Source organism: Misgurnus anguillicaudatus, chromosome 19 (assembly GCF_027580225.2).
Source record: "Misgurnus anguillicaudatus chromosome 19, ASM2758022v2, whole genome shotgun sequence".
Classification (NCBI taxonomy): Eukaryota; Metazoa; Chordata; class Actinopteri; order Cypriniformes; family Cobitidae; genus Misgurnus; species Misgurnus anguillicaudatus.
The window spans coordinates 29,783,870-29,804,293 of NC_073355.2; the positions used below are offsets into that span (position 1 = coordinate 29,783,870).

Consider the following 20,424-nt stretch of genomic DNA (forward strand, 5'->3'; position numbering starts at 1 on the left):
ACCAAAACTCACATGTCGTAAGAAATGTTGTTAAATTGACTGGCATTTTAAAGTTAGAAATATATATTTTATTTGTTTATAATTCACCAGAAATGTAATTTGGTATTATGCAGACGGTGATCGATCAGAACCTTTATTTTGAAGAAAGAAGGAACGCTTGCTATCAGCGATCAGCTGGATGTGTCTGAGTTCACACTCGCTGCACGGCGCTTTTCAACTTGCAATCTACAAAAGAAACAGCTGATGCTCAAAGTCCAAGGTATCTTTTATGCATTAACATATATATTTCTACATATAAAATCTTATACTGAATTTAAACTCACTCTCAGTAAAATACTCAAGCAAACGTAGTGCAGCATGATAAAGTTAGCACTGCGCTAACCGCTTTGTCTGTACGCTTTTGTAAGTCACTGTATAATAATACTATGTTAATTTTTGCAATTAATTCGTGTTATACTTACCTGTATATGTAGTTCGAGTTTAAAATGCACGTTATATATATTTTTTTTTTACTTCCTGAAGCACTCATCATGTACTTTTATTTTGTTACGTTTATGATCACAGATCATCGTGATATGTGTCTGTTATGATACTTTAACCTTTCTTCCCCTCTTTTGCAGTTCTCTGTTCGTCTAGATATTTTTGGGAACCATCTCGGTGTGTTTAAGCATGTCCACGACCTCGTAGCCTCTTAATTTTCAGGGAGTGTGAGTGTGTGTGGTCTCTGTGAGACTAAAAACGTGCATGTGAGAGTGTGTATCAACCTCACATTTAGAAGTATTTTGTGAGTGTATGCATGTGTGTCATCATGGGGGACGTCATTGACTTGGACAGACAAATCGAGCAACTCAGACGCTGTGAACTTATAAAGGAAAATGAAGTCAAGGCATTATGTGCCAAAGCAAGGTAATGCAACACTTACTATATAAGATAACACTTGTTTCTTATAGCATCTATACCATCATGGATATTTTATTGGTTTATATCTACACAATAAGTATGCATAACCCATATGCGTCATAGTAGCTTATATTCTGTTTCTTTGCCTTCCATGATAGGGAGATCCTAGTAGAAGAAAGTAATGTTCAAAGAGTAGATTCCCCAGTCACAGTAAGTGTGTCTATTCACTTAATTTCATGCTGTGTCACATAGGGTTGTATCATTATAAAACCAACACACATTTTCGTTTTTGCAGGTATGCGGTGATATACACGGGCAGTTTTACGATCTAAAAGAGCTTTTTAGGGCAAGTATGACTTGTAAAGTTTTACATTCATGCATTTGGTAAATGCTTTATCCAAAGCGACTTGCAGTGCATTTAAGGTATACATTTTCTTCATCACTATGTTTGTTTCTTGAGTAATGAACTCACAACCTTTGCACTGTTAGCATAATGGCCTCCCCAATGGGGAACATGGATTAATCAAGAAAGACTAACATTTTAAAAGTCAGATTGCATTACACTGTAACCCTTGATCATCATCATTTGTCTGCAGGTGGGAGGTGAAGTCCCAGAAACAAACTACCTCTTCATGGGAGACTTTGTGGACAGAGGGTTTTACAGTGTGGAGACTTTTCTGTTACTTCTAGCATTAAAGGTGCAGTATTATATTTATTTTGTGTTTATGGCTACAGCTTTTGGAGAAATAGAGAAGTTAATTTTGCTTACTTCTAAATGTTCTGGATGTTTATATGGCTGTTAAATTCCTTGTAGTCTCCCCTTATTCTTAGTCTTTTATATTTATACCTTCAGGTGCGATACCCTGATCGGATAACACTAATAAGAGGGAATCATGAGTCAAGGCAAATCACGCAAGTCTACGGCTTTTATGATGAATGCCTTCGAAAATATGGCTCTGTTACTGTATGGAGGTACTGCACGGAGATCTTTGACTACCTGTCTCTCTCTGCCATTGTTGACGGCAAGGTGTGCCTTTTTGCATTTTAGTATATTTCTGCTATATATTAATTTCTCTTTTATTAATGAGTGCCTGGTTTTGGAAGTGCTTACAGTACCTTATTTTTACTCCCAGGTATTTTGTGTGCATGGTGGCCTTTCTCCATCCATTCAAACTTTGGACCAGATCAGGACCATCGACCGAAAACAAGAAGTACCACACGATGGACCTATGTGCGACCTTCTATGGTCTGACCCAGAGGGTGAGAGACCCTTTTATTAAGTATTTATATATAATATGTGTGTTGAAATGTTGTTCTGTAAATTGAAGATTTTTGTCTTGTCTTTCAGAAACCACAGGGTGGGGTGTGAGTCCAAGGGGAGCTGGATATCTGTTTGGTAGTGATGTGGTGGCACAGTTTAATGCAGCAAATGATATCAGCATGATCTGCAGAGCTCATCAGCTGGTAATGGAGGGCTACAAGTGGCATTTTAATGAGACTGTGTTGACAGTGTGGTCCGCTCCCAATTACTGTTATAGGTATGTTTTGATGGGGGGTCCTGCAACTTTTGTGCATACAAATTATTATTAAGATGGGAATATGCTTTTTTTAATGCATAATTACTAAATTGTTTGTACAGAAAGTAATGTCTTCCAACCCATTTTCTATTTTTTCCTTACATTTGTCCTTATTATTATTTTTTAGGTGTGGTAATGTGGCAGCCATTTTGGAACTTGATGAACATCTCCAGAAGGAGTTTATCATATTTGAAGCTGCTCCTCAGGAAACCAGAGGTCTCCCCTCAAAGAAACCAGTGGCAGACTACTTTCTTTGACCTTTTGCCCTCAGAAATTAGTTTTAATTTTTTTTAAACTAAATTTTATCTTCACAACATTCAGTGCTTCTGTCAATAGCCCGGTTGTAGCATTTACTGCCTGTTTTTCATTTGCTTTCACATTCCTTCCACCCAATAGCTTTTCTTGTAAAATGTAAGTATTCAGACTGTCCCTAATTATGTGATAGTTTTGTATTTTTGAACTGTGATATTTTTTCCAACAAAAACAATAAAATGATTGGGTTTATATATTTGCCTACAAAAGGCTTCTATTGTTACATCACTGTAGAATCTGTGATTACATCATACTGCCAGCCTATCAGCCAGTGTGCGGCTTCAAAAGTTTACTTGCAGATTAACTGCGGTCGTTTTATGCAAAGTGAGTACAAAAGGACAGGGGTTTACTTTGAACAAAGCACATGCTTTTTATAACTTAGCCATAATAGATTATAACTTGGCCATAATAGAATAATATAAGAGATTTGTTTTGATAAAGTTCATTTATTTTATATGTTCATGTTATTAAAGATGTCACAGTCCCCTGTAAAAATTTAGCGGCCTGTGGAGGAAAGCAGTGTTAAGGAAAATAACTGTTAAAGGTCTTTGTACTCATTTAAAAAGGAGACTTCATTAGTGACACTTTCAATATTTAGTTTAAACTAAGATTGACAGCCAGCCACTGTGTTTAATAAATACGTACAGTAATATAAATATTATTCATCCTTTTTACTTCAAACCCAAGCGACTAAATCATGAATTAAGTGTAAAAGTATTATATTTGATATTATAGATGAATATTGTCTCTAAATCTGTATTTTACTTTTTTCAGATGGCAGCTCAGAATATGCAAATGAAAGCTGATGTAGTGGTAGGCAATGAAAGGTTTAAACTGGTAAAACAAGAGCCAGGCTTTACGGTTTATTACAGGACTGTTGGCATTGATATTCAAGAGGGCATTTATCAAGGTCTCCCAAATGTCCCACAGTACACAGAGGCCTCCAGTCAAACAGATGTTTTTAAAACATATGCCAGGGTTGAATATTTTGTGCAAGGGATGTTTGACCGAGCTTGTGCACAAAGCAAAAAGGGAACAGCAGAGGGGTCCACTTCATCTGAAGAAGACGATGCCACAATTGACGTACAAGATGTTTTGAGACTGTGTAGACATGCGTCTCGACACAACATCGATACCTCACCAGTCAGGCTGAAGGCAAAAGTGGTGAATGCCACTTTGTTCCTTCGAAAAAAATGGAAGGTGGTGAAAAAAACTGTTACCTCCTGCCTGAGGTCAAACAAAGTTATACAGTTAGTCTAAAACAAACTAAATAAAAAGTACAGTAACACTGCACTGACTGACATTTTTTCTTTACAGTTTGATATGTTGTAAATGTTATTTTGTTGGTCAAAACAAAGCTCCTTACTTGATCTCAACCAAGTTCATAACATTAAAATTTGTGACCCTGTGGATAATGTCTCTCAATCTATTCTATAAGATTATAATAATTGATTTTACTTTGATTGCAAGAGAGGCAATAGTACAGATTATTATTATTACAACTATTAAGCATAGCTATTTTATCTAGGTAATCTAGAATCTAAACAGTGGTTATCAAAATGGGGGCAGCGAGATGATGCCGGGGGTCCCCATTTTTATGACATTTATAAAATACATGAATTTATCATAAATGCTGTGTAATTACAGCTCAGAAAAATAAGACTACTAACCAACAACACTACATTGTGTAACTTACGGGCGGTTTCCCGGACAGGGATTAGACTAGTCCTAAACTAAAATAAATATAAGAGATGTCCAAACATAAAACAACTTGCACTGACATCTTAAAATACATCAGTGCCCTTTGTTTTGCCTCAAAATGCACACAAGTAATGTTTTTAGTAAGGCATGTTTGTTAAAACTAGTTATATTTCCTAATTAAACTATGGTCTAATCCTGGTTTAAGATAGTCCGTGACCGGGAAACCACCCCATAATGTTTTGTTTCATTCAAATTTTAAGTATTAGAATATTTTATGCCATAATTTCTCTTTTAGGGGGGCCATGAAGGAATGCACCCTACACAAGGTGGGCCACACCCTAAAAACGTTAGAACCACTGCACTGGACCACATGTTACATAGTGCTGCTTTAAAATATGGCACAACAGGCAAAGCACAAAACAATAAACACAATGTGTTTAAGTGGGTTTATTATTTTGATTAGTAAGTATAGAGAGAACCATACATATGCTGAGCAAGTTTTTACACAGTTAGTAGTGTTCTGGTCAGTTAAATATATAAACACTTCAAGTTATATTCCTTTAATGACAGTATATACTTCCTTAAACATAAATACCCTCAAGTTATCAGTATGCCTTCATTCATACTTGAAAACAGTTTAGATAAATGGCCTTTGTTCTATTGGAATGCATGTTTGGCCAGTGTTGTTACATTAACAAACAGTATGCTCGGACAAGGACCCGCTATGAAGACTTTTTTTAGATTTAATTTATTGTGTATTTATGCTGCAAATTTTCATATTGCGTTTTGTAAAATAAATAAGGTTCCCTATTATGCTTATTGACAAAAAAAGCCACTCTTAAAACATTTCCTGTTACCAGTTGGCCTTTCTTTCCTTGGCAACTGTCTCCAAAAATTGTATGTGACTTGCATAAAGGGTCAGGGAGGAGTCAATGTCGATCCAACTCACTTGACCTGCATCATCTCCTGCTTGCAATGGCAGCTCACTTACACTATTGCCTGGGTGAAGATAATTGAATAATCCAAGTAAGAATGACATACTTTACTAACTTAATATCACACTTTCATTACTGTTTTTGATAGTTACCCGATTCATCATGAAAGTTGACTGCAACTGTCTCCATCCAAGAGTTATCTGTGTTTCTTGGATCATCTACATAACCTTTAAATACCTATACAAAAACACACAGGATCATGATACTGTTTTACTGTCTTTCCTTATTTATCTCAAAAGTCTTCTTACCTGAAGACCATCAGAGTTAAATAGCTCTGTAATCCGCTTTTGGATTTTTTCCTTTTCACTTGGAGATGCCTCCAAAGAGTTCAGTGCCTCTTCTGAAAATTCACGCTGCAATGCTTGAGAAACGCGCTCTCCAGGGTCCACCATACCCTGAACAGACAGTAACAGAGATGAAAATCAATACATTGTACTCAAATGAACCTTTCTTATTCATAATTTATTGATTGACATTATCCCTGTTAAAGGTACACTCCAGCCAAATATCAAAATACCCCATGATTTACTCACCCTCAAGCAATCCGAGATACATATGTCCATCATCAAGATATTTTTCTTACAAAATAGTATCAACTACCCACAAAAGACCTGTTTGGAGCCGTGTGGATTACTTCTGTGAAGGGCTCGGAAGAGCAAGGACATTTACTAAAATAACTCCAAATGTGCTTATCTGAAAGATAATGGAAACATGTATCTCGGATTGCTTGAGGGTGAGTAAATCATGGGGTAATTTTGATATTTGGCTGGAGTATCCCTTTAAGATTTTGTATACAATGCAAGAAATGTAGTTATACACTGACCCCTGGGATGGCCCATTCTCCACAATCTATCCGCTTAATGGACACAAACTGCAGAACGGGAAGTTTAGAGGTAGTGTGGTAGACAAGCTGTCCAGCTGAGTCTCTCTTCCATCTGTTGGAAACCACATGAAAGAGGTTACATGAAGCTGAAAGCGTTTTACTCACATTGCAGGTTAAATTTCTAGTATGCATGACTGCACATCACGAAATATGTGAAATTACGGTAATAGGTCACAAGAGAAAGATACTGAACAGCTTTAGTGTCAAGCATTTAATACCTAGTAACAATTGGGTCGGCAGCATGGTTAGGACCCCACCTTCCCAATAATCCTCGCCCTACTAGTCCAGTTCTTCCATGGGGATTACTAAGGGTGATTTCAAAAGAAAAAAAATAAGCGAGGAAACTGAGCCTATTAACTGTTATACAGCACATGTTCAAACACATGGTATGATCTAATTTTAATATCTGACTTACAGCGGTTTGCCATTCTGTATACGATATGGGCCCTCATGGCTTGTTCTGTCCACAGATCCATCCAAAGTATTGAATTTTGGAGAAAATTCACTAAAGGAAGGGGAAATAGTTTAATTGAATTAATCTTAATAATCCATTTTCTTTCAAGTGAATCATTAAAGGAACACGCCCACATTTTGGGAACCTAGCCTATTCACTGTATCCCCCAAAGTTAGATAAGTCCATACATACCTTTCTCATCTCCGTGCTTGCTGTAACTCTGTCTGACGCAACCCCCGCTAGCTTAGCTTAGCACAAAGACTGGAAGTAAATGGCTCCAGCTAGCATACTGCTCCCAATAAGTGACAAAATGGCACCAACATTTTCCTGTTTGGGTGTTGTGATTTGTGTAGTCACACCGTGTACAAATAACAAGGTCATATGAGACACAGCCATCTTTTAACAGTATATACTGGGAACTATGTTCTCAGAAGGTGAAGCACTGCTACTTGGGCGGAGTGATTTGCACATCTCTCTGCCCCTCACCAGGGGCTTCTCGGGTGCTGTGAGCAAATCACTCGCCCAATTAGCAGTGCTACGCCTTCTGAGAATATAGTTCCCAGTATGTATACTGTTAAAAGATCACTGTGTCTCATATGACCTTGTTATTTGTACACACTGTGACTATACAAATTACAACACCTAAATAGGTAAATGTTTGCGTTGTTTTGTCGCTTTTTGGGAGCGGTGTGCTGGCTGGGGCCATTTACTTCCGGTCCTTGTGCTAAGCTAAGCTAGCGAAGGCCGCTTCAGAGATGAGAAAGGTATGCATGGACCCATCCGACTCTGGGGGACACGGCGAACAAGCCAAATTCCCAAAATGTGGGGGTGTTCCTTTAACATGAGAAATCTCTTATGTGTGAATTAAAGCCAAAGAAATTAAATGAAAGAAAAAAGTGCAATGCAGTCTTGTGCATAACAACATTTGCTTATAACAATATTTATCATTCTTTACATTACACATGCATTGTTATTTACTCACCCAATCTCTGGGTCAGCCCAAACAGGTTTTTTCAACACAGCAGGAGCGGTGTAGTTAACAGGGCTATACTGGGGCCAGTCTGTCTCCCAATCTACCTTGTCATCAGGGACAGGAAAACGGCTTGTTTGTGAGCCAGGGTATACTGAGGAACGAGCCTTTATGTGCATGACAGGAGGCATGTATACAGATCTATATGTACACAGACTAGGAATGTAACTATTTGAGTTTTTCCTGCTGAAAAGAAGCGCAACAACTTAAAGTGAGAATCGCATAGTCAATGTAATTTATTTCCAATATAAATGAAGAAATCTTCCACAACGGTGAATACAGAATCTCTATCAATTCATTCACAGAGAAACATAGAAAAAGTGAAATCTCTACAAGATAAAGTACAAAAGCCGTGTATATTATTATGAAGAAGCCATATATCGAATAAACACCTGCCAATCACGATATATCACTCGTGTGATATTCATCATCAAAAAGCTTTAGGATGTAATTTAATTGTAGTACTTACCAAATTCCGTTTGTGACAACAGGGTACGGAAGCCCAAATATACTAAGCGCTATATGTACTGATGCAAACCAGTTTCGGGAAACTGATTTCATTACAAATCAATAAACAGTGGAGAGCTGCAGTAACCAGGAAATGAGTGATATCTGCCCCGCCTTTTTAGTGACGCAATATACGCGACTTGCTGTAGCAGTGCCGCAGGAACTGACAAACAAATGACGTCAAAGTACCGCGAGAGTGAGTCGAAATTAGAGTTTTCCATATGATTTCTCGCATCATTCTCGCGGTACTTTGACGTCATCAGCTTGTCGATTCTTGCCGCGCCGAATGAACTGAATTTAAAACTGAACTGAATTTAAAATGGTTAAAAGTTGAAATTGTAATAGTATAAAATATTTTATAAATACAATTAGTTAGAAGCGGTTAAAACTAGTGTAGACGTTTTAAAAATATCTATAATATAATAACCCATAATATGACTATAGATGTGTGATAATATCATTTAGACCTGTAATATTACGTGTGTGTCCCTATAAAGAAAATAATAAATCATTATGTATATTTGAACGTATCATTTTACTGTGCTTAAAACTGTTTTTAGCCCTACATCTTCAAATGATAGAAAATTTGCCGAGTTTGTGTATTCATCTGGCACTTTGACATACGCTGTTCGGCTGTTCTCTCTCAACAACAAACTGTAAATCACGCTAGAGGGCCTGCTAACCAAAACCGTGGGAGGCATTCCGCACACCCACCCGAACGTTTTTCTATTGCTTCGTGAATGCGCCTGCATGCGCGCGCTCCCGTCCTTGAATGTTGTACGGGAGAAATGCGCGTTCGCGCTCGCTATCCGTTTACATGCACGCTCGTTCCGCACTCGCTCGCATCCTACCAAAGGGGGGCCTTGATTGACTCCTCTGTGATTGTCAGGAAAGAGCAACGTATAACAGCAGGCTTTGCTATTCAATAAACTTATCGTTGATCTGAAGACAATACAAGCCCCCCTCCCACAAAAAAAACTGTGCAAAGGCGACTGATCTGAGGACAGAAACGATGGCGGAATCGGGCAGCAGCGCGGTAGCGACTGGAGCCGCGGGCTCGAACAGCAGCGCCGCTGGAGCCGGAGGAGCCGTCGCGCCCGTAGGAGCGAACGGAGGCGCGGGATCCAAACCTGGCCTGGAATCGGTGAAGGGACAAATTTTTGACGTTGGTCCCCGCTACACCGATCTCCAGTACATCGGGGAGGGGGCCTACGGGATGGTCTGGTAAGCGGAAATCGCACATTTTGCAATCGCACACTTTGGTGGAGATGCTGTTGAATTAGGGCGAGATTTAGTGGACTGTTAAATGATCAGTTTTTCGTTGGAAAGGAAAAAGGGTGTTGATTGTCTGAAAGGCTTTATTATTTTGCGTTTTGTCACACAGAATGGAAAATATAATAGCATTGATAAGTTTGAAAAAGCAACTGAATAATTTGCACTGTTCAACAAGTTTCCTTCTCGCATATCCCTGCATCTCAGGGCTGGAAATAGATTGCGAGTAACGTTAATACATTGGATTAAATCCCATTTCTCCACCACGGACTACGTCTCAAAACCTAGTGTACTGTCTGCCTAGAGAGTATTTTTTTATAATTTTAGGTTGCCCAACAACAGTGTCGTTTAGGTTGCGGTTCACTTAAAACCACTGCCATGACGATCTGTACGTTTAGTTCAGAGAGATCAGCTCGTTTGATGTTAAATGTCACTCGTGATTTCTGCAGTGTGCTTGTGTTTGTTGAGTTTGTAGGCTGAAACTGCATGCTATGTAGCTTCACCGCTAGCAATCTTGACATCTCACTCTGTGCTCGTAAAACAGGCGTGGTTACGATGCGGCCAAATATAGATGAAGCAGAATGGCAAAATGGTGTATAACACATGCTCACCTTAATGTATCATGCTAATTGCTAATGAGATGTGAAGACTACTGTTTAAATAATGGTGGTCATAGTATATACTGTGCAATCTGTCTGTCATCCATCTACATAATGACTGTCAAGTTTTGCTGTAGGATGTAAACAATCCCCCCAGTAATATAAATACGCAGGCCTTGTGTGGATTTGTTTGGTTAGGGAAATCAAAGGCTGTATAATTAAATTATATGTCGAATCCGAAAGTAAATCATGTATTTTTATTAATAATTCTTATTTTAATATGCAGTCCTATTTTTTTATTGTTATCTTTGATCACTTAAATGATAGTTCAACCAAAAATTAAAATTCTGTTTTAATTTACTCATCCTCATGTGATTCTAGACCTGTATGAATGTATTGTTTTTAATCAACACAAAATAAGAAATTTTGATAAATGATAATAATCACACAGCTAATGGAAACCATTTACTTCCATAGTAGGAAAAACAAATACTATGGAAATATTGTGATAGAAGATGAAGATATTTTGATAAAATTTGGGAAGCACAGAGTTGATGGTTTCTATTAAATTGTATAGGATTTGTTTTTCCTACTATGGAAGTCAATAGTTTCCACCAGCTGTGTGCTTCTCATCATTTATCAAAATCTCTTCTTTTGTGTTCCTTAAGATCAGATCTATAACAACATGAGAGTGAGTAAATTTATGAGAGAATATACATTTTTGGGTGAACTTCAAAGGTGCAATGTGTAATTTTTACAAGGATCTCTTGACAGAAATGCAAAATAATATACAAAACTATTTTATCAGGGGTGTATAAAGACATTTTTAAATGATTCGTTATGCTTTTATTACCTTAGAATGAGATGTTTTTATCTACACACATAGAGGGTCCCCTTACGGGGAAGTCGCCATTTTGTGACACCATGTTTTTACAGAAGCCCTTAACGGACAAACTTTTTTACTAAGTTGTCTCCAACGATGACATGTTTTTCGGGTCTAGGCTACTGTAGCTTCTCTATGTGTTTCAAAAGCAAGGGGTGAGCAGTGGACTGAGCCGTTGGTTGCAATTCGCAACCTCACCACTAGATGCTGCTAAAATGTACACACTGCACCTTTAAAGGCAGGTGCAGCCATAGAAAAGCACAGTCATCCTCTTTTTAGTAACATCTTTCATTTATTTATTTGTCTTTAAAATTCTACACACCACTATTCTTAGTTGTATTTGCACATAAGCTCAATCTTAAACTCTTTCCTGTCATTTCTCTTCTTGCTGCCTGCAGCTCAGCTTTTGATCATGTGAATAAGACCCGAGTGGCTATTAAGAAGATCAGTCCATTTGAACACCAGACCTACTGCCAGCGCACCCTGAGAGAGATCAAAATCCTGCTGCGGTTCCGTCATGAAAACATCATCGGCATCAATGACATCCTGAGAGCACGGCGCATTGACTATATGAGGGATGTCTATCCTTAAACCACACCGGGTTGAATTATTGCATACATCATTGTTGTGCTTTGAAGCAATAGAATGTAGGGTTGGCAATATAATACTGATTTCATGTACTCAGAGGGACGATAACAATTCTGATTATCGGTCAAGTAGATATAGCTAGGTATTTTTCCATTTGTATACCTATTATCCTATGGGCCGAAGGCAGGGGGACACCATAGGCAGGTGGCCAATGTGATTTGATGTTAAAGCAAATTTTCTTATGTTATCGCATTTCTACCTAAATATATTCATTCTGTATGTGTTGGAGTTCTTTAACTGCGTTTCAGCTATATCGTACAGGACCTGATGGAGACCGACCTTTACAAATTGCTGAAGACACAGCAACTCAGCAACGACCACATCTGCTACTTTTTGTACCAGATCTTACGAGGGCTGAAATACATTCACTCTGCCAATGTGCTGCACAGAGACCTAAAGCCCTCAAACCTTCTCATCAACACCACCTGTGACCTCAAGGTCAGAATCACTGCCTGATTTTCCTCTGAAATATATCTGAAGAGACACGTGATACGCAAGCACTATCCAAACCTTGCAATAAGATGCGAAATTTGGAAAACCATACAGCTTATAACAACCCTAACTTGCAATAAAAACAATAAACAGATGCTATTTTCATGAGTGGGTTTTGTAAGACTGAGATGTTGCAATACAAACCTCATAAAGCTGCACTAATCTACTCGCCCTGTCTTATATAGTATTTTGACTGATAATAGTATTATATTGATAGAAAAGGGAAGTTAGTTCAACTGACTAAATATAGAAATTATGAATATTGTGTGCGCGTGTGTGTCTTTGTAAAATAAATTCTTCATCATTCGTAGATCTGTGACTTCGGGCTGGCGCGGATAGCTGACCCTGAGCATGACCACACTGGGTTTCTCACAGAGTATGTGGCCACTCGCTGGTACCGTGCTCCTGAGATCATGCTCAACTCCAAGGTATGTCCATACTTGCATGTCTTTACCATTGAAAAATCACCTGAAGGTGTTTTAAATCGTGTCTCTTTGTCTTGCAGGGTTACACCAAGTCCATTGATATTTGGTCTGTGGGTTGCATCCTGGCCGAGATGTTGTCAAATAGACCCATCTTTCCAGGGAAGCACTATCTGGACCAGCTCAACCACATATTGGGTGAGAATATAGCTCAGATGTGCCCTAACAACACAATTGTCAAGCTATTAAGATGTCTGCTCTGCTTATATTGAACAACAATTAAAACTATGCAAATGTATAAGACACTTGGCTAAGAGGCAACCTGACCAATAGCGAAAACATATAAGCAGATAAAAAAGTATTTCCATGTTCTGCCAGCCCCCCTACTATCTGCTCTGTGATTGGCTGGATCTGTTTGCCATTGTTGCTGCATTGCCAACAATATAAGATTATGTGCAGACAATATCAAACATCGCATCTTTGTCATTTTTACACCTCATTCTAAATGCGTAAGAACTGATTTGGTTAGAAATGGCTCATCAGAATTTTCTCAATTTGTAGCTTTAACAATGACATGGTTGTTTTAGCCATGGTCTAGGTTTAATCGACTTAAATGAGAGTAGTCCAGCAAAAGATAGACACCGAAATGTCCTGTATTACGACACACTGTATATCAGTAAAGAGAGAAAACACAAAAAATCTACACTATTATCAGCTGCCAGCCTTGAATATCATCAGCTTTGGTTCAGAAATAATGTCACTTTGTATACTTTTAACACGCTTGTCAGAGAATGCGTAATGTCAAGAATTGTGTAGCTCATATTTTGCCAAAAAAAACATAGAAGATTGCTGACGGTGTGCATGCGGGTCCCATTATTCTCATTGATATGTGTACGATATTCTCCATCCGTTTTTGTAAATAAATAATGAGAATATGAGTACTGTTGGGCTGTAATTGTCTCATATAAAGGAAACGGGATATATTTATGATCCATCTGGGCATGTGCACACTTAACTTTATTCTGTTCCTCCTTCACAATCGGCCAGGCATTTTGGGCTCTCCTTCTCAAGATGATCTGAATTGCATCATCAACATGAAGGCCAGGAACTACCTCCAGTCTTTACCCCAGAAACCGAAGATCCCATGGAACAAGCTCTTCCCCAAAGCAGACAACAAAGGTAAACGGACACCTTAGGATGTTAAGTGTTACAGAGTTGAAATGATATGCAGAGTGTGTAAGTAAGGTCTGACAGGAGCCGTCTCAAGAGTGCGCACACATGCGGGCACGTGGGTGTACTGAACAAATGTGGGTGTGAACAAATGGTCTTTGATGGTCTGGCTGCATTGTGCGAGTATGTTGAAATGAAACATGAAGCCAGAGGAAAATGAAATTACTACTACATTGTCTTATTAAACTTCACTTATGGCCATATGGTCTACTGCTCCTATTCCGTGCTTATGGATTTGGGTTTAGTTCATTTTGTCTAGTGCATGATTTTAAAGGCTCAATGCCTGTACTGCTGAATAAGCTTGTTGTCGTTTTAGATTCAGCATGAGAGTTTGACATTTTTGTATGTGTGCTTTTTCAGCTCTTGATTTGTTGGACCGCATGTTAACCTTTAACCCCATCAAACGTATAACCGTGGAAGAAGCACTGGCCCACCCCTACCTGGAGCAGTACTATGACCCCACTGATGAGGTATCTCTCACTCTCTCTCTCTCTTTTTTCCTATCGGTCTCATTCGGTGGACTTCTGCCTTCGTGTCTGTCTCACACCCCCACCCATCTGTCATTTATACAATGCCATAGCTGTTCATTTAGCCTAACAGCGTTTAATATTGTTTGCAAATGTAGCCGGTGGCTGAGGAACCCTTCAACTTCAAAATGGAGCTGGACGACCTTCCTAAAGAGAGGCTCAAGGAGCTCATCTTTGAGGAGACTGCACGTTTCCAGGCCAACTACCAGGGATCCTGAGAGGGACAGGTAGGAAAAACATGCAGCAGTGAATAGTGTAAAAGGCAAAAGGATATGTGAGAAAATAGTAGAAATGCATGGATACAAAATTTCTGTGCCTATGTTCAATTACTTAGAGATGCACTGATATTAAAGGCGGGGTGCATGATTTTTGAAAAACACTTTGGAAAAGGGAGTCGGGCTGAGTACCAAAACACACTTGTAGCCAACCAGCAGTAAGGGGCGTGTCTACTAATCATCATCATTTCCTGGGTTGCCTATGTGTGGGGCGGGTCTATCAAAATAAGGTCCAGATTCTATTGGGGTAGGGGGGTGTTTGTTTAGGTGATTTAAAATATCAACATTGGCTTTCAGAGATCATGCACTCCACCTTTACATTTTTCCACTGATAGCCGATTATCCAGACTGATATCTGCAGATACAAATGGCGATATCTCTAGTTTGGTGGTTATATTAGCTTGCATTGACTAAGTTCTAAAGATAAAATTTTTCGGAATGTTATAAATTAATATAATCATCATTAATATTGAACATTAAACTAGTGATGTTTCTTTACATTTTCTATACACAGAGCTCAAATTCATTGCGTTTTCCTGTTGTCTTTTGATTGACAGAATATATCGGCCATGACTATCGACTTTTTTTTTAAACTATCGTCCGGTTGCTTTTTTCGACTAATACCGATTATTGGACGATATATTAGTGCATCTCTTCTTAAAATGACATCTATCAATACCGATAGTTTTGCTTTAAACTTAGTTTCAAATTAAGATGTAGTGAAATCCTAAAATTATAATTTTACTGTCTTTGTTAATTGGCGGTTCTTAAACACTAATTTCTAAAGATCAAATTTTTCTGAATGTTATTAATTTAAATAATCACCATTAATATTGAACATTAAACTAGTGATGTTTCTTTACATTTTCTATACACAGAGCTCAAATTTATTGCATTTTCCTGTTGTCTTTTGATTGGTAGGATATAACGGCCATGATTATGGACTCTTTTTAAACTATCAGCCGATTGCTTTTATCAACCGATACCCATTATTGGATGATATATTAGTGCATCTCTACTTAAAATGACATCTATCAATACCGATAGTTTTGCTTTAAACTAAGTTTCAAATTAAGATGTAGTGAAATCCTAAAATTAGCATTAGCATTCTGTCTTTCTGGACTTGAAAAATTTGCTATTATAGGCCGATACATCGGTGCATCTCTAGAAAACAGCATTCACATTTATGTATTCAAAATAGCATTTGGGTTCTTTTGCTTTTTTAACAGACTAAAACTTGCATGATTATTATTATTTGTTGTAATTTTTTTACGATTCAAAAAAATCCAAAAGTGTGGTCGTTATTAGTTGAACTGATTTGAGAAATTGGCAATTTCTGATTTTCCGCTGATGTTCATCACTGAATCTTTCTTTCAGCCGTCACATGGATTGAGCAAGCAGAGCGGAGTCCGATAAAGATAACTCCAGACAACCTGCGAAGACATATACATACATATATACATAAAAAAGTCAAGATAAAAAAGAGGAAAAAATACATGTAAAACTTTCAGCTTTCTTTCACCTGTACATCTCTGTCGCTGGGAAGCTGTGCGCTAGTTCGGGCATATAACCTCTTATCATAACGCCATTAATGGGGGCTGTCAGACTCACTATTGTCATTGCATACTGCACACAGCTCCTGCTCTCTGAAACAATTGCATCCTTTCTATCAGTACCCTGCTTCTCCTTCGTTCTTTCTTTCTTTGTCTCTGTTTCTATCGGTCTCTTTCTCTTTATGTCTCTCTAGAGGGTGTCTCTATACTGGTCTGTGTTCCTGGGTGTTTTTTAATCCAACAGAGAGAAAGAAAGAAAGAAAGAAAATCTTTACGATGGGCACTGGACTGGTATGTGTGTATATAAGTGATTCTGAGTTTCATTGGAGTATTGTAAGTTGGAGATCTGTTTGTACACTGTAATTTGAATGTTACGATCGGTTACAAATCGTGTTTTGTAATGTTGGAAATTTATATTTGAATATCTTTTGAAGCTATACTGTTCATTACTAGTGTTTTTTTTATTATTATTATTCATTCAAAGACGTGATGTTACGTTTAAAGAGCTTGGACTTTTATTTTTATTTTTTCTATTGAGAGAAAGAGGTCTTGTTTTGACTCCTTATGATAAAAAGGCAAGATAAAAGGAAAGCGAGCAAAACACAGTATAATATCCCGGTTATCTGCTGTAAAATATCATGTTCTACTGTGGCAAACTGACACTTTCTTGCCAATGTTTTTGGAAAATTAAGCCATCAGTATCATTTTTAATGCCGGCTTCCTCTCTATTGATCTTCTCGTATTTGTTCATCCTGTTGATTTCATGGAGGTGTGCAGACCTTCATCGTGCATTCTTTTCCCTTTTGGGGGGTTGATAAAGATTTCTTTGTGGATAACAATAGTTGTCATTGGTTACCATGTTCCATGGCTACTGTTGCCATGATTCCTTTTTTATAAATCACACATAGTTCCCCGCATTCTAGCTTTGTTACCTAGTGCAAATATCGGTCCCTTATGCTACATACGTCGAGACTGTTCTTTCTTTAGCCTATTTGTGTAATTGTTCTGGATTGATTGTGGAATCATAGCCAAGTTTAACGCTTTCAGAGCCATAGCACATTTTTTCCTCATTCCCTCCCTGTGATGTCAGAACTTTTCAAAGGGCTTTTCCACAGGGCTTGCTGACCTCATGCCTCTCTCGCTTGCGATTGGCTAACCTTGTGTTTATCTAGTCTCTGATTGGCTGACTCTGCATGCATTGCATTACAGGTAAAATCTGACTTGCTACTTTTGCCTCGATTCTGTTTTGAATACGTAAAGTCATCCTGTTTTTCTGTAAGAAATCAGTGTTTTTGGCCAATCTTGGATTAGGAAAGTATGAAACGGCGGAAAGACTTGCTCTTTCACATCAATACAGGGTCTGATTTGCATAAATGAGTAAAACCCAATTGAGGCAAGACCCAACAGCAGCAGAGCAGGTTCACCTCGTGAGAGCGCTCTCGCACCTCCATTTTGTGACATTTCTCAATCAGTGCACCTGCACTTTGTGTCTTATGACCAAACGTTGTTCTTTTTTGTGCAATTATTGCTAACCTTTTAGTTTTCTTGATTTCAATTTCTTTCTACGATTTCAGCTTTATCTTTGTTTTCTTCGTTTCACACCCGCTAGGGTGAAGTGTAACAGGCAATGATGGTTGTGTCCCATGTCTGAGTCTGTCTTTTCCAACCAGAAGCTGCTTCCTCATAAGGAGGGGAGATCCATCCCATTCTGTGAACTGAGGGAAACGTTTCATTACCAAGGATAAGGTTATTTATATATTGCTGTATTGTCAGTGGCAATGATATGCTTATTATGAATGGGACCATGGGGACTGTCAGCAGTCTTTCACAGAAATACACTTTTACACACACACGCGCGTACATTTAACTGATATGCACTCGAAACATTTACGGATGTATTTTTCACGTATAAACCTGCACGCATACAGTATATGATTTAAAAAGCCTACAAAGGAGGCAACTATCATTATGTCCTTTTTATGGCTGTTATTATGATTATTGCTGGTGTTATATTGGTGAGTTTCTTTTTTTATTTTAAAAACTAAAAAGGGATTTAAAACTATTGTCCTTTTTAAAGTATATTTTGCATTTTTTTTCATATTTCGCTTTGGGTGTGAAAAATAATTGGCTGTTCATTCTTTCTTAAGTCTATTTTCCCTGAATCTTGTAAGGAATTATTTTAAATGATTAAACAATATTGAGTAGATTGTCAAGACAAATGAGCTATGGATGGTTATAGTTTATGTATATGCTTATGGGTATAATAAATTAAACAATTAACAAAAACAGAATTATATACATATATTAAATAAAATTCCTGATACTGTAAGTGTGTGATGTGTGGTGATTTCTTTTTATTTTTTAAAGGGTACATTCACAAGACTTTTTTTAATATGTCAAATAAGTCCTCAGAGTATGTATATGAAGTTCTAGCTCAAAATACCGCATAAATAATTTATTATAGCTTGTTAAAATTGTAGCTTTATATGTCGTTTTTGGGCGTGTCCTTTTAAATGATCTCTGTACTAAATAGCAGTGACGTGGTTAGGATAGTGCAGATTAAGGGGCAGTATTATCCCCTTCTGACATCACAAGGGGAACCAAATTTCAATTACCTATTTTCTCACATGCTTGCAAAGAATGGTTAACCAAAACTAAGTTACTCACATTGGTTCAACGATGGAAAGGTTTTTCATCTGTCGACACACACAGTTATTGGTAACACTTTACAATAAGGGTGTATTTGTTAACAATTAGTTAATGCATTATCTAACATAAAATCTTAGTGAACAATCATTTTATTAATCTTACTTCATGTTAATTTTAGCATTTACTGATACATTTTTAAATCAAGCATTAACTGTTAACATTCATTAATGCACCATGAATAACTGGATTGATATTAACTAACATTAACAAGAATGAATACATGCTGAAAAACATTGTTCATTGTTTGTTCATGTTAGTTAATGTTTACTTATACAACCTTATTGTAAAATGCTACCCAATCGTATTCTTCACCAATCATGCATTGCAAAATTATAATTTGCATTATATTATCCATTTAAATTTTATTAGCCCTACAACAAAATACAGATCATCATAAGCTTCAGCTTTAAATTTTCATATGTAAATTGTGTGAAATTGGTAAATAATAGCTAATTGTGACCTCAATTTACCCTGGTGTGTAGCTAAAGGGTTCATTTTAAATGTTGCACCTATGTGTTTTGAAGATAATCTGCAAGCTGACGGTCACAATAACACTTGCCTTCAGTCATATTCTTGTGATTTACTCTCTGCAACTCCCTTGTGATTTGTTTTGTTTCTAATTAAGGGAGTGGTAATGGCGTTAAAAAACGACTTAATTTTTCTTGGCAGTGATAATGAAACATTCATGAGTGTATGCAGAGTCTTGAGCTTAGTTAATGGTCAGTTGTTTAATGGAAAGTGAATAGACTCAATTATACCACTAACTTTCTCCACAATTTTCCAGCACTCTTGTTTTAGGAACTTTGTTACCTTTTCTCTCTCCGCTCATCAGTTGAGTTGCCTGTCCAGTTGGGCCACTCCCCTAGCTGTTTCAACAAGTTCCAGCATGGGTTTAGAAATCTGTTGAAAGGCATTCCACTCTTAAAAACAATGAGCTGAGTTGGCGCTTGCATACTTGTGATTTACTAGAAAGACTTAACTGTATTAATACTAAAGTGTATTAATAAACATACTGATCCACTTCAGAAGTTTTCTTGTTTGCAGAATCAATATGATGTGTGATAAACTAACTCATTTCAAAGGCTTTACAAAATAAAGGGAATACTTGTCCCTTGATCTCATTTCCCATCTGACTCTGTTCACTTTGTTTGTTAGATAACACACTTTCAGCAATTCTATACAAAACCCAAACAATAGGATGCAGAAAATGTGCTGCTGACAAGCAGAACCGACACAGTGTTGTGTAATTGTTTTGTGTGCATGTGCTGCTGTGGGTTTATACTTCTATCAAGTCTTTCTAAAGCATTAAAATGTGTGAGAATATGAATACCTGCCAAACATGAACTCTACATAATCTCATACAAATACACAAGCACTTTTTGTCTCCGTTGCATGTCTCTCCTATTTCACACATGTTGCTTCATGTCATAATGAACAAAATGTCTGCGTAATACT

General features: G+C 37.6%; 3 protein-coding genes across 7 annotated transcripts; 2 read left to right on the top strand and 1 right to left on the bottom strand.

Moving 5' to 3' along the window:
• The first annotated feature begins 102 nt into the window (after positions 1 to 102).
• Positions 103 to 4,082, top strand: ppp4ca (protein phosphatase 4, catalytic subunit a). 3 transcript variants are annotated; one of them, XR_008641756.2, is made up of 10 exons: positions 103 to 259; positions 621 to 906; positions 1,059 to 1,110; positions 1,196 to 1,246; positions 1,497 to 1,598; positions 1,754 to 1,927; positions 2,034 to 2,160; positions 2,249 to 2,438; positions 2,605 to 2,888; positions 3,564 to 4,082. XR_008641756.2 is itself a non-coding variant. In XM_055194215.2 (9 exons), exons 2-9 carry the CDS (start codon positions 797 to 799, stop codon positions 2,732 to 2,734), a joined length of 936 nt encoding a protein of 311 aa, XP_055050190.1. In that variant the 5' UTR covers positions 103 to 259; positions 621 to 796; the 3' UTR covers positions 2,735 to 2,983. The 3 variants fall into 3 exon arrangements, 2 of the variants coding, with proteins under 2 accessions (XP_055050190.1, XP_055050191.1); XM_055194215.2 differs by lacking the exon at positions 3,564 to 4,082 and having other exon boundaries at positions 2,605 to 2,983; XM_055194216.2 differs by lacking the exons at positions 103 to 259; positions 3,564 to 4,082 and adding an exon at positions 264 to 402 and having other exon boundaries at positions 2,605 to 2,983.
• An 840-nt stretch (positions 4,083 to 4,922) lies between these two features.
• Positions 4,923 to 8,483, bottom strand: nudt9 (nudix (nucleoside diphosphate linked moiety X)-type motif 9). Of its 3 annotated transcripts, none has more exons than XM_073857393.1 (8): positions 8,322 to 8,483; positions 7,805 to 8,035; positions 6,784 to 6,873; positions 6,587 to 6,673; positions 6,309 to 6,420; positions 5,734 to 5,880; positions 5,578 to 5,662; positions 4,923 to 5,489 (listed from the first exon to the last, which is right to left on the bottom strand). In XM_073857393.1, exons 1-8 carry the CDS (start codon positions 8,411 to 8,413, stop codon positions 5,344 to 5,346), a joined length of 990 nt encoding a protein of 329 aa, XP_073713494.1. In that variant the 5' UTR covers positions 8,414 to 8,483; the 3' UTR covers positions 4,923 to 5,343. The 3 variants fall into 3 exon arrangements, with proteins under 3 accessions (XP_073713494.1, XP_055050188.2, XP_073713495.1); XM_055194213.2 differs by having other exon boundaries at positions 7,805 to 8,038; positions 8,322 to 8,481; XM_073857394.1 differs by having other exon boundaries at positions 7,805 to 7,993; positions 8,322 to 8,465.
• A 622-nt stretch (positions 8,484 to 9,105) lies between these two features.
• mapk3 (mitogen-activated protein kinase 3) lies at positions 9,106 to 18,589 on the top strand. Its single transcript, XM_055194211.2, has 9 exons — positions 9,106 to 9,583; positions 11,512 to 11,694; positions 12,010 to 12,199; positions 12,565 to 12,681; positions 12,759 to 12,873; positions 13,723 to 13,854; positions 14,266 to 14,375; positions 14,531 to 14,659; positions 16,085 to 18,589. The coding sequence occupies exons 1-8, from the start codon at positions 9,372 to 9,374 to the stop codon at positions 14,648 to 14,650; spliced, it is 1,179 nt and encodes a 392-aa protein (XP_055050186.1). The 5' UTR covers positions 9,106 to 9,371; the 3' UTR covers positions 14,651 to 14,659; positions 16,085 to 18,589.
• Positions 18,590 to 20,424: the final 1,835 nt, after the last annotated feature.

What these genes read in the sequence shown, in the direction of transcription:
- nudt9 (XM_055194213.2), bottom strand. Translation starts at nt 8,413, where the DNA reads ATGAAATCAGTTTCCCGAAACTGGTTTGCATCAGTACATATAGCGCTT. An exon ending in GCCGACCCAATTGTTACTAG is followed by an intron (nt 6,421 to 6,586) that starts GTATTAAATGCT and finishes GGTTTCCAACAG; the next exon opens with ATGGAAGAGAGACTCAGCTG. An exon ending in CAACTTTCATGATGAATCGG is followed by an intron (nt 5,490 to 5,577) that starts GTAACTATCAAA and finishes ATCTTCACCCAG; the next exon opens with GCAATAGTGTAAGTGAGCTG.
- ppp4ca (XM_055194215.2), top strand. Translation starts at nt 797, where the DNA reads ATGTGTGTCATCATGGGGGACGTCATTGACTTGGACAGACAAATCGAG. An exon ending in GAGTAGATTCCCCAGTCACA is followed by an intron (nt 1,111 to 1,195) that starts GTAAGTGTGTCT and finishes TCGTTTTTGCAG; the next exon opens with GTATGCGGTGATATACACGG. An exon ending in TCTATGGTCTGACCCAGAGG is followed by an intron (nt 2,161 to 2,248) that starts GTGAGAGACCCT and finishes CTTGTCTTTCAG; the next exon opens with AAACCACAGGGTGGGGTGTG.
- mapk3 (XM_055194211.2), top strand. Translation starts at nt 9,372, where the DNA reads ATGGCGGAATCGGGCAGCAGCGCGGTAGCGACTGGAGCCGCGGGCTCG. An exon ending in AGATCATGCTCAACTCCAAG is followed by an intron (nt 12,682 to 12,758) that starts GTATGTCCATAC and finishes TTTGTCTTGCAG; the next exon opens with GGTTACACCAAGTCCATTGA. An exon ending in CCAGCTCAACCACATATTGG is followed by an intron (nt 12,874 to 13,722) that starts GTGAGAATATAG and finishes ACAATCGGCCAG; the next exon opens with GCATTTTGGGCTCTCCTTCT.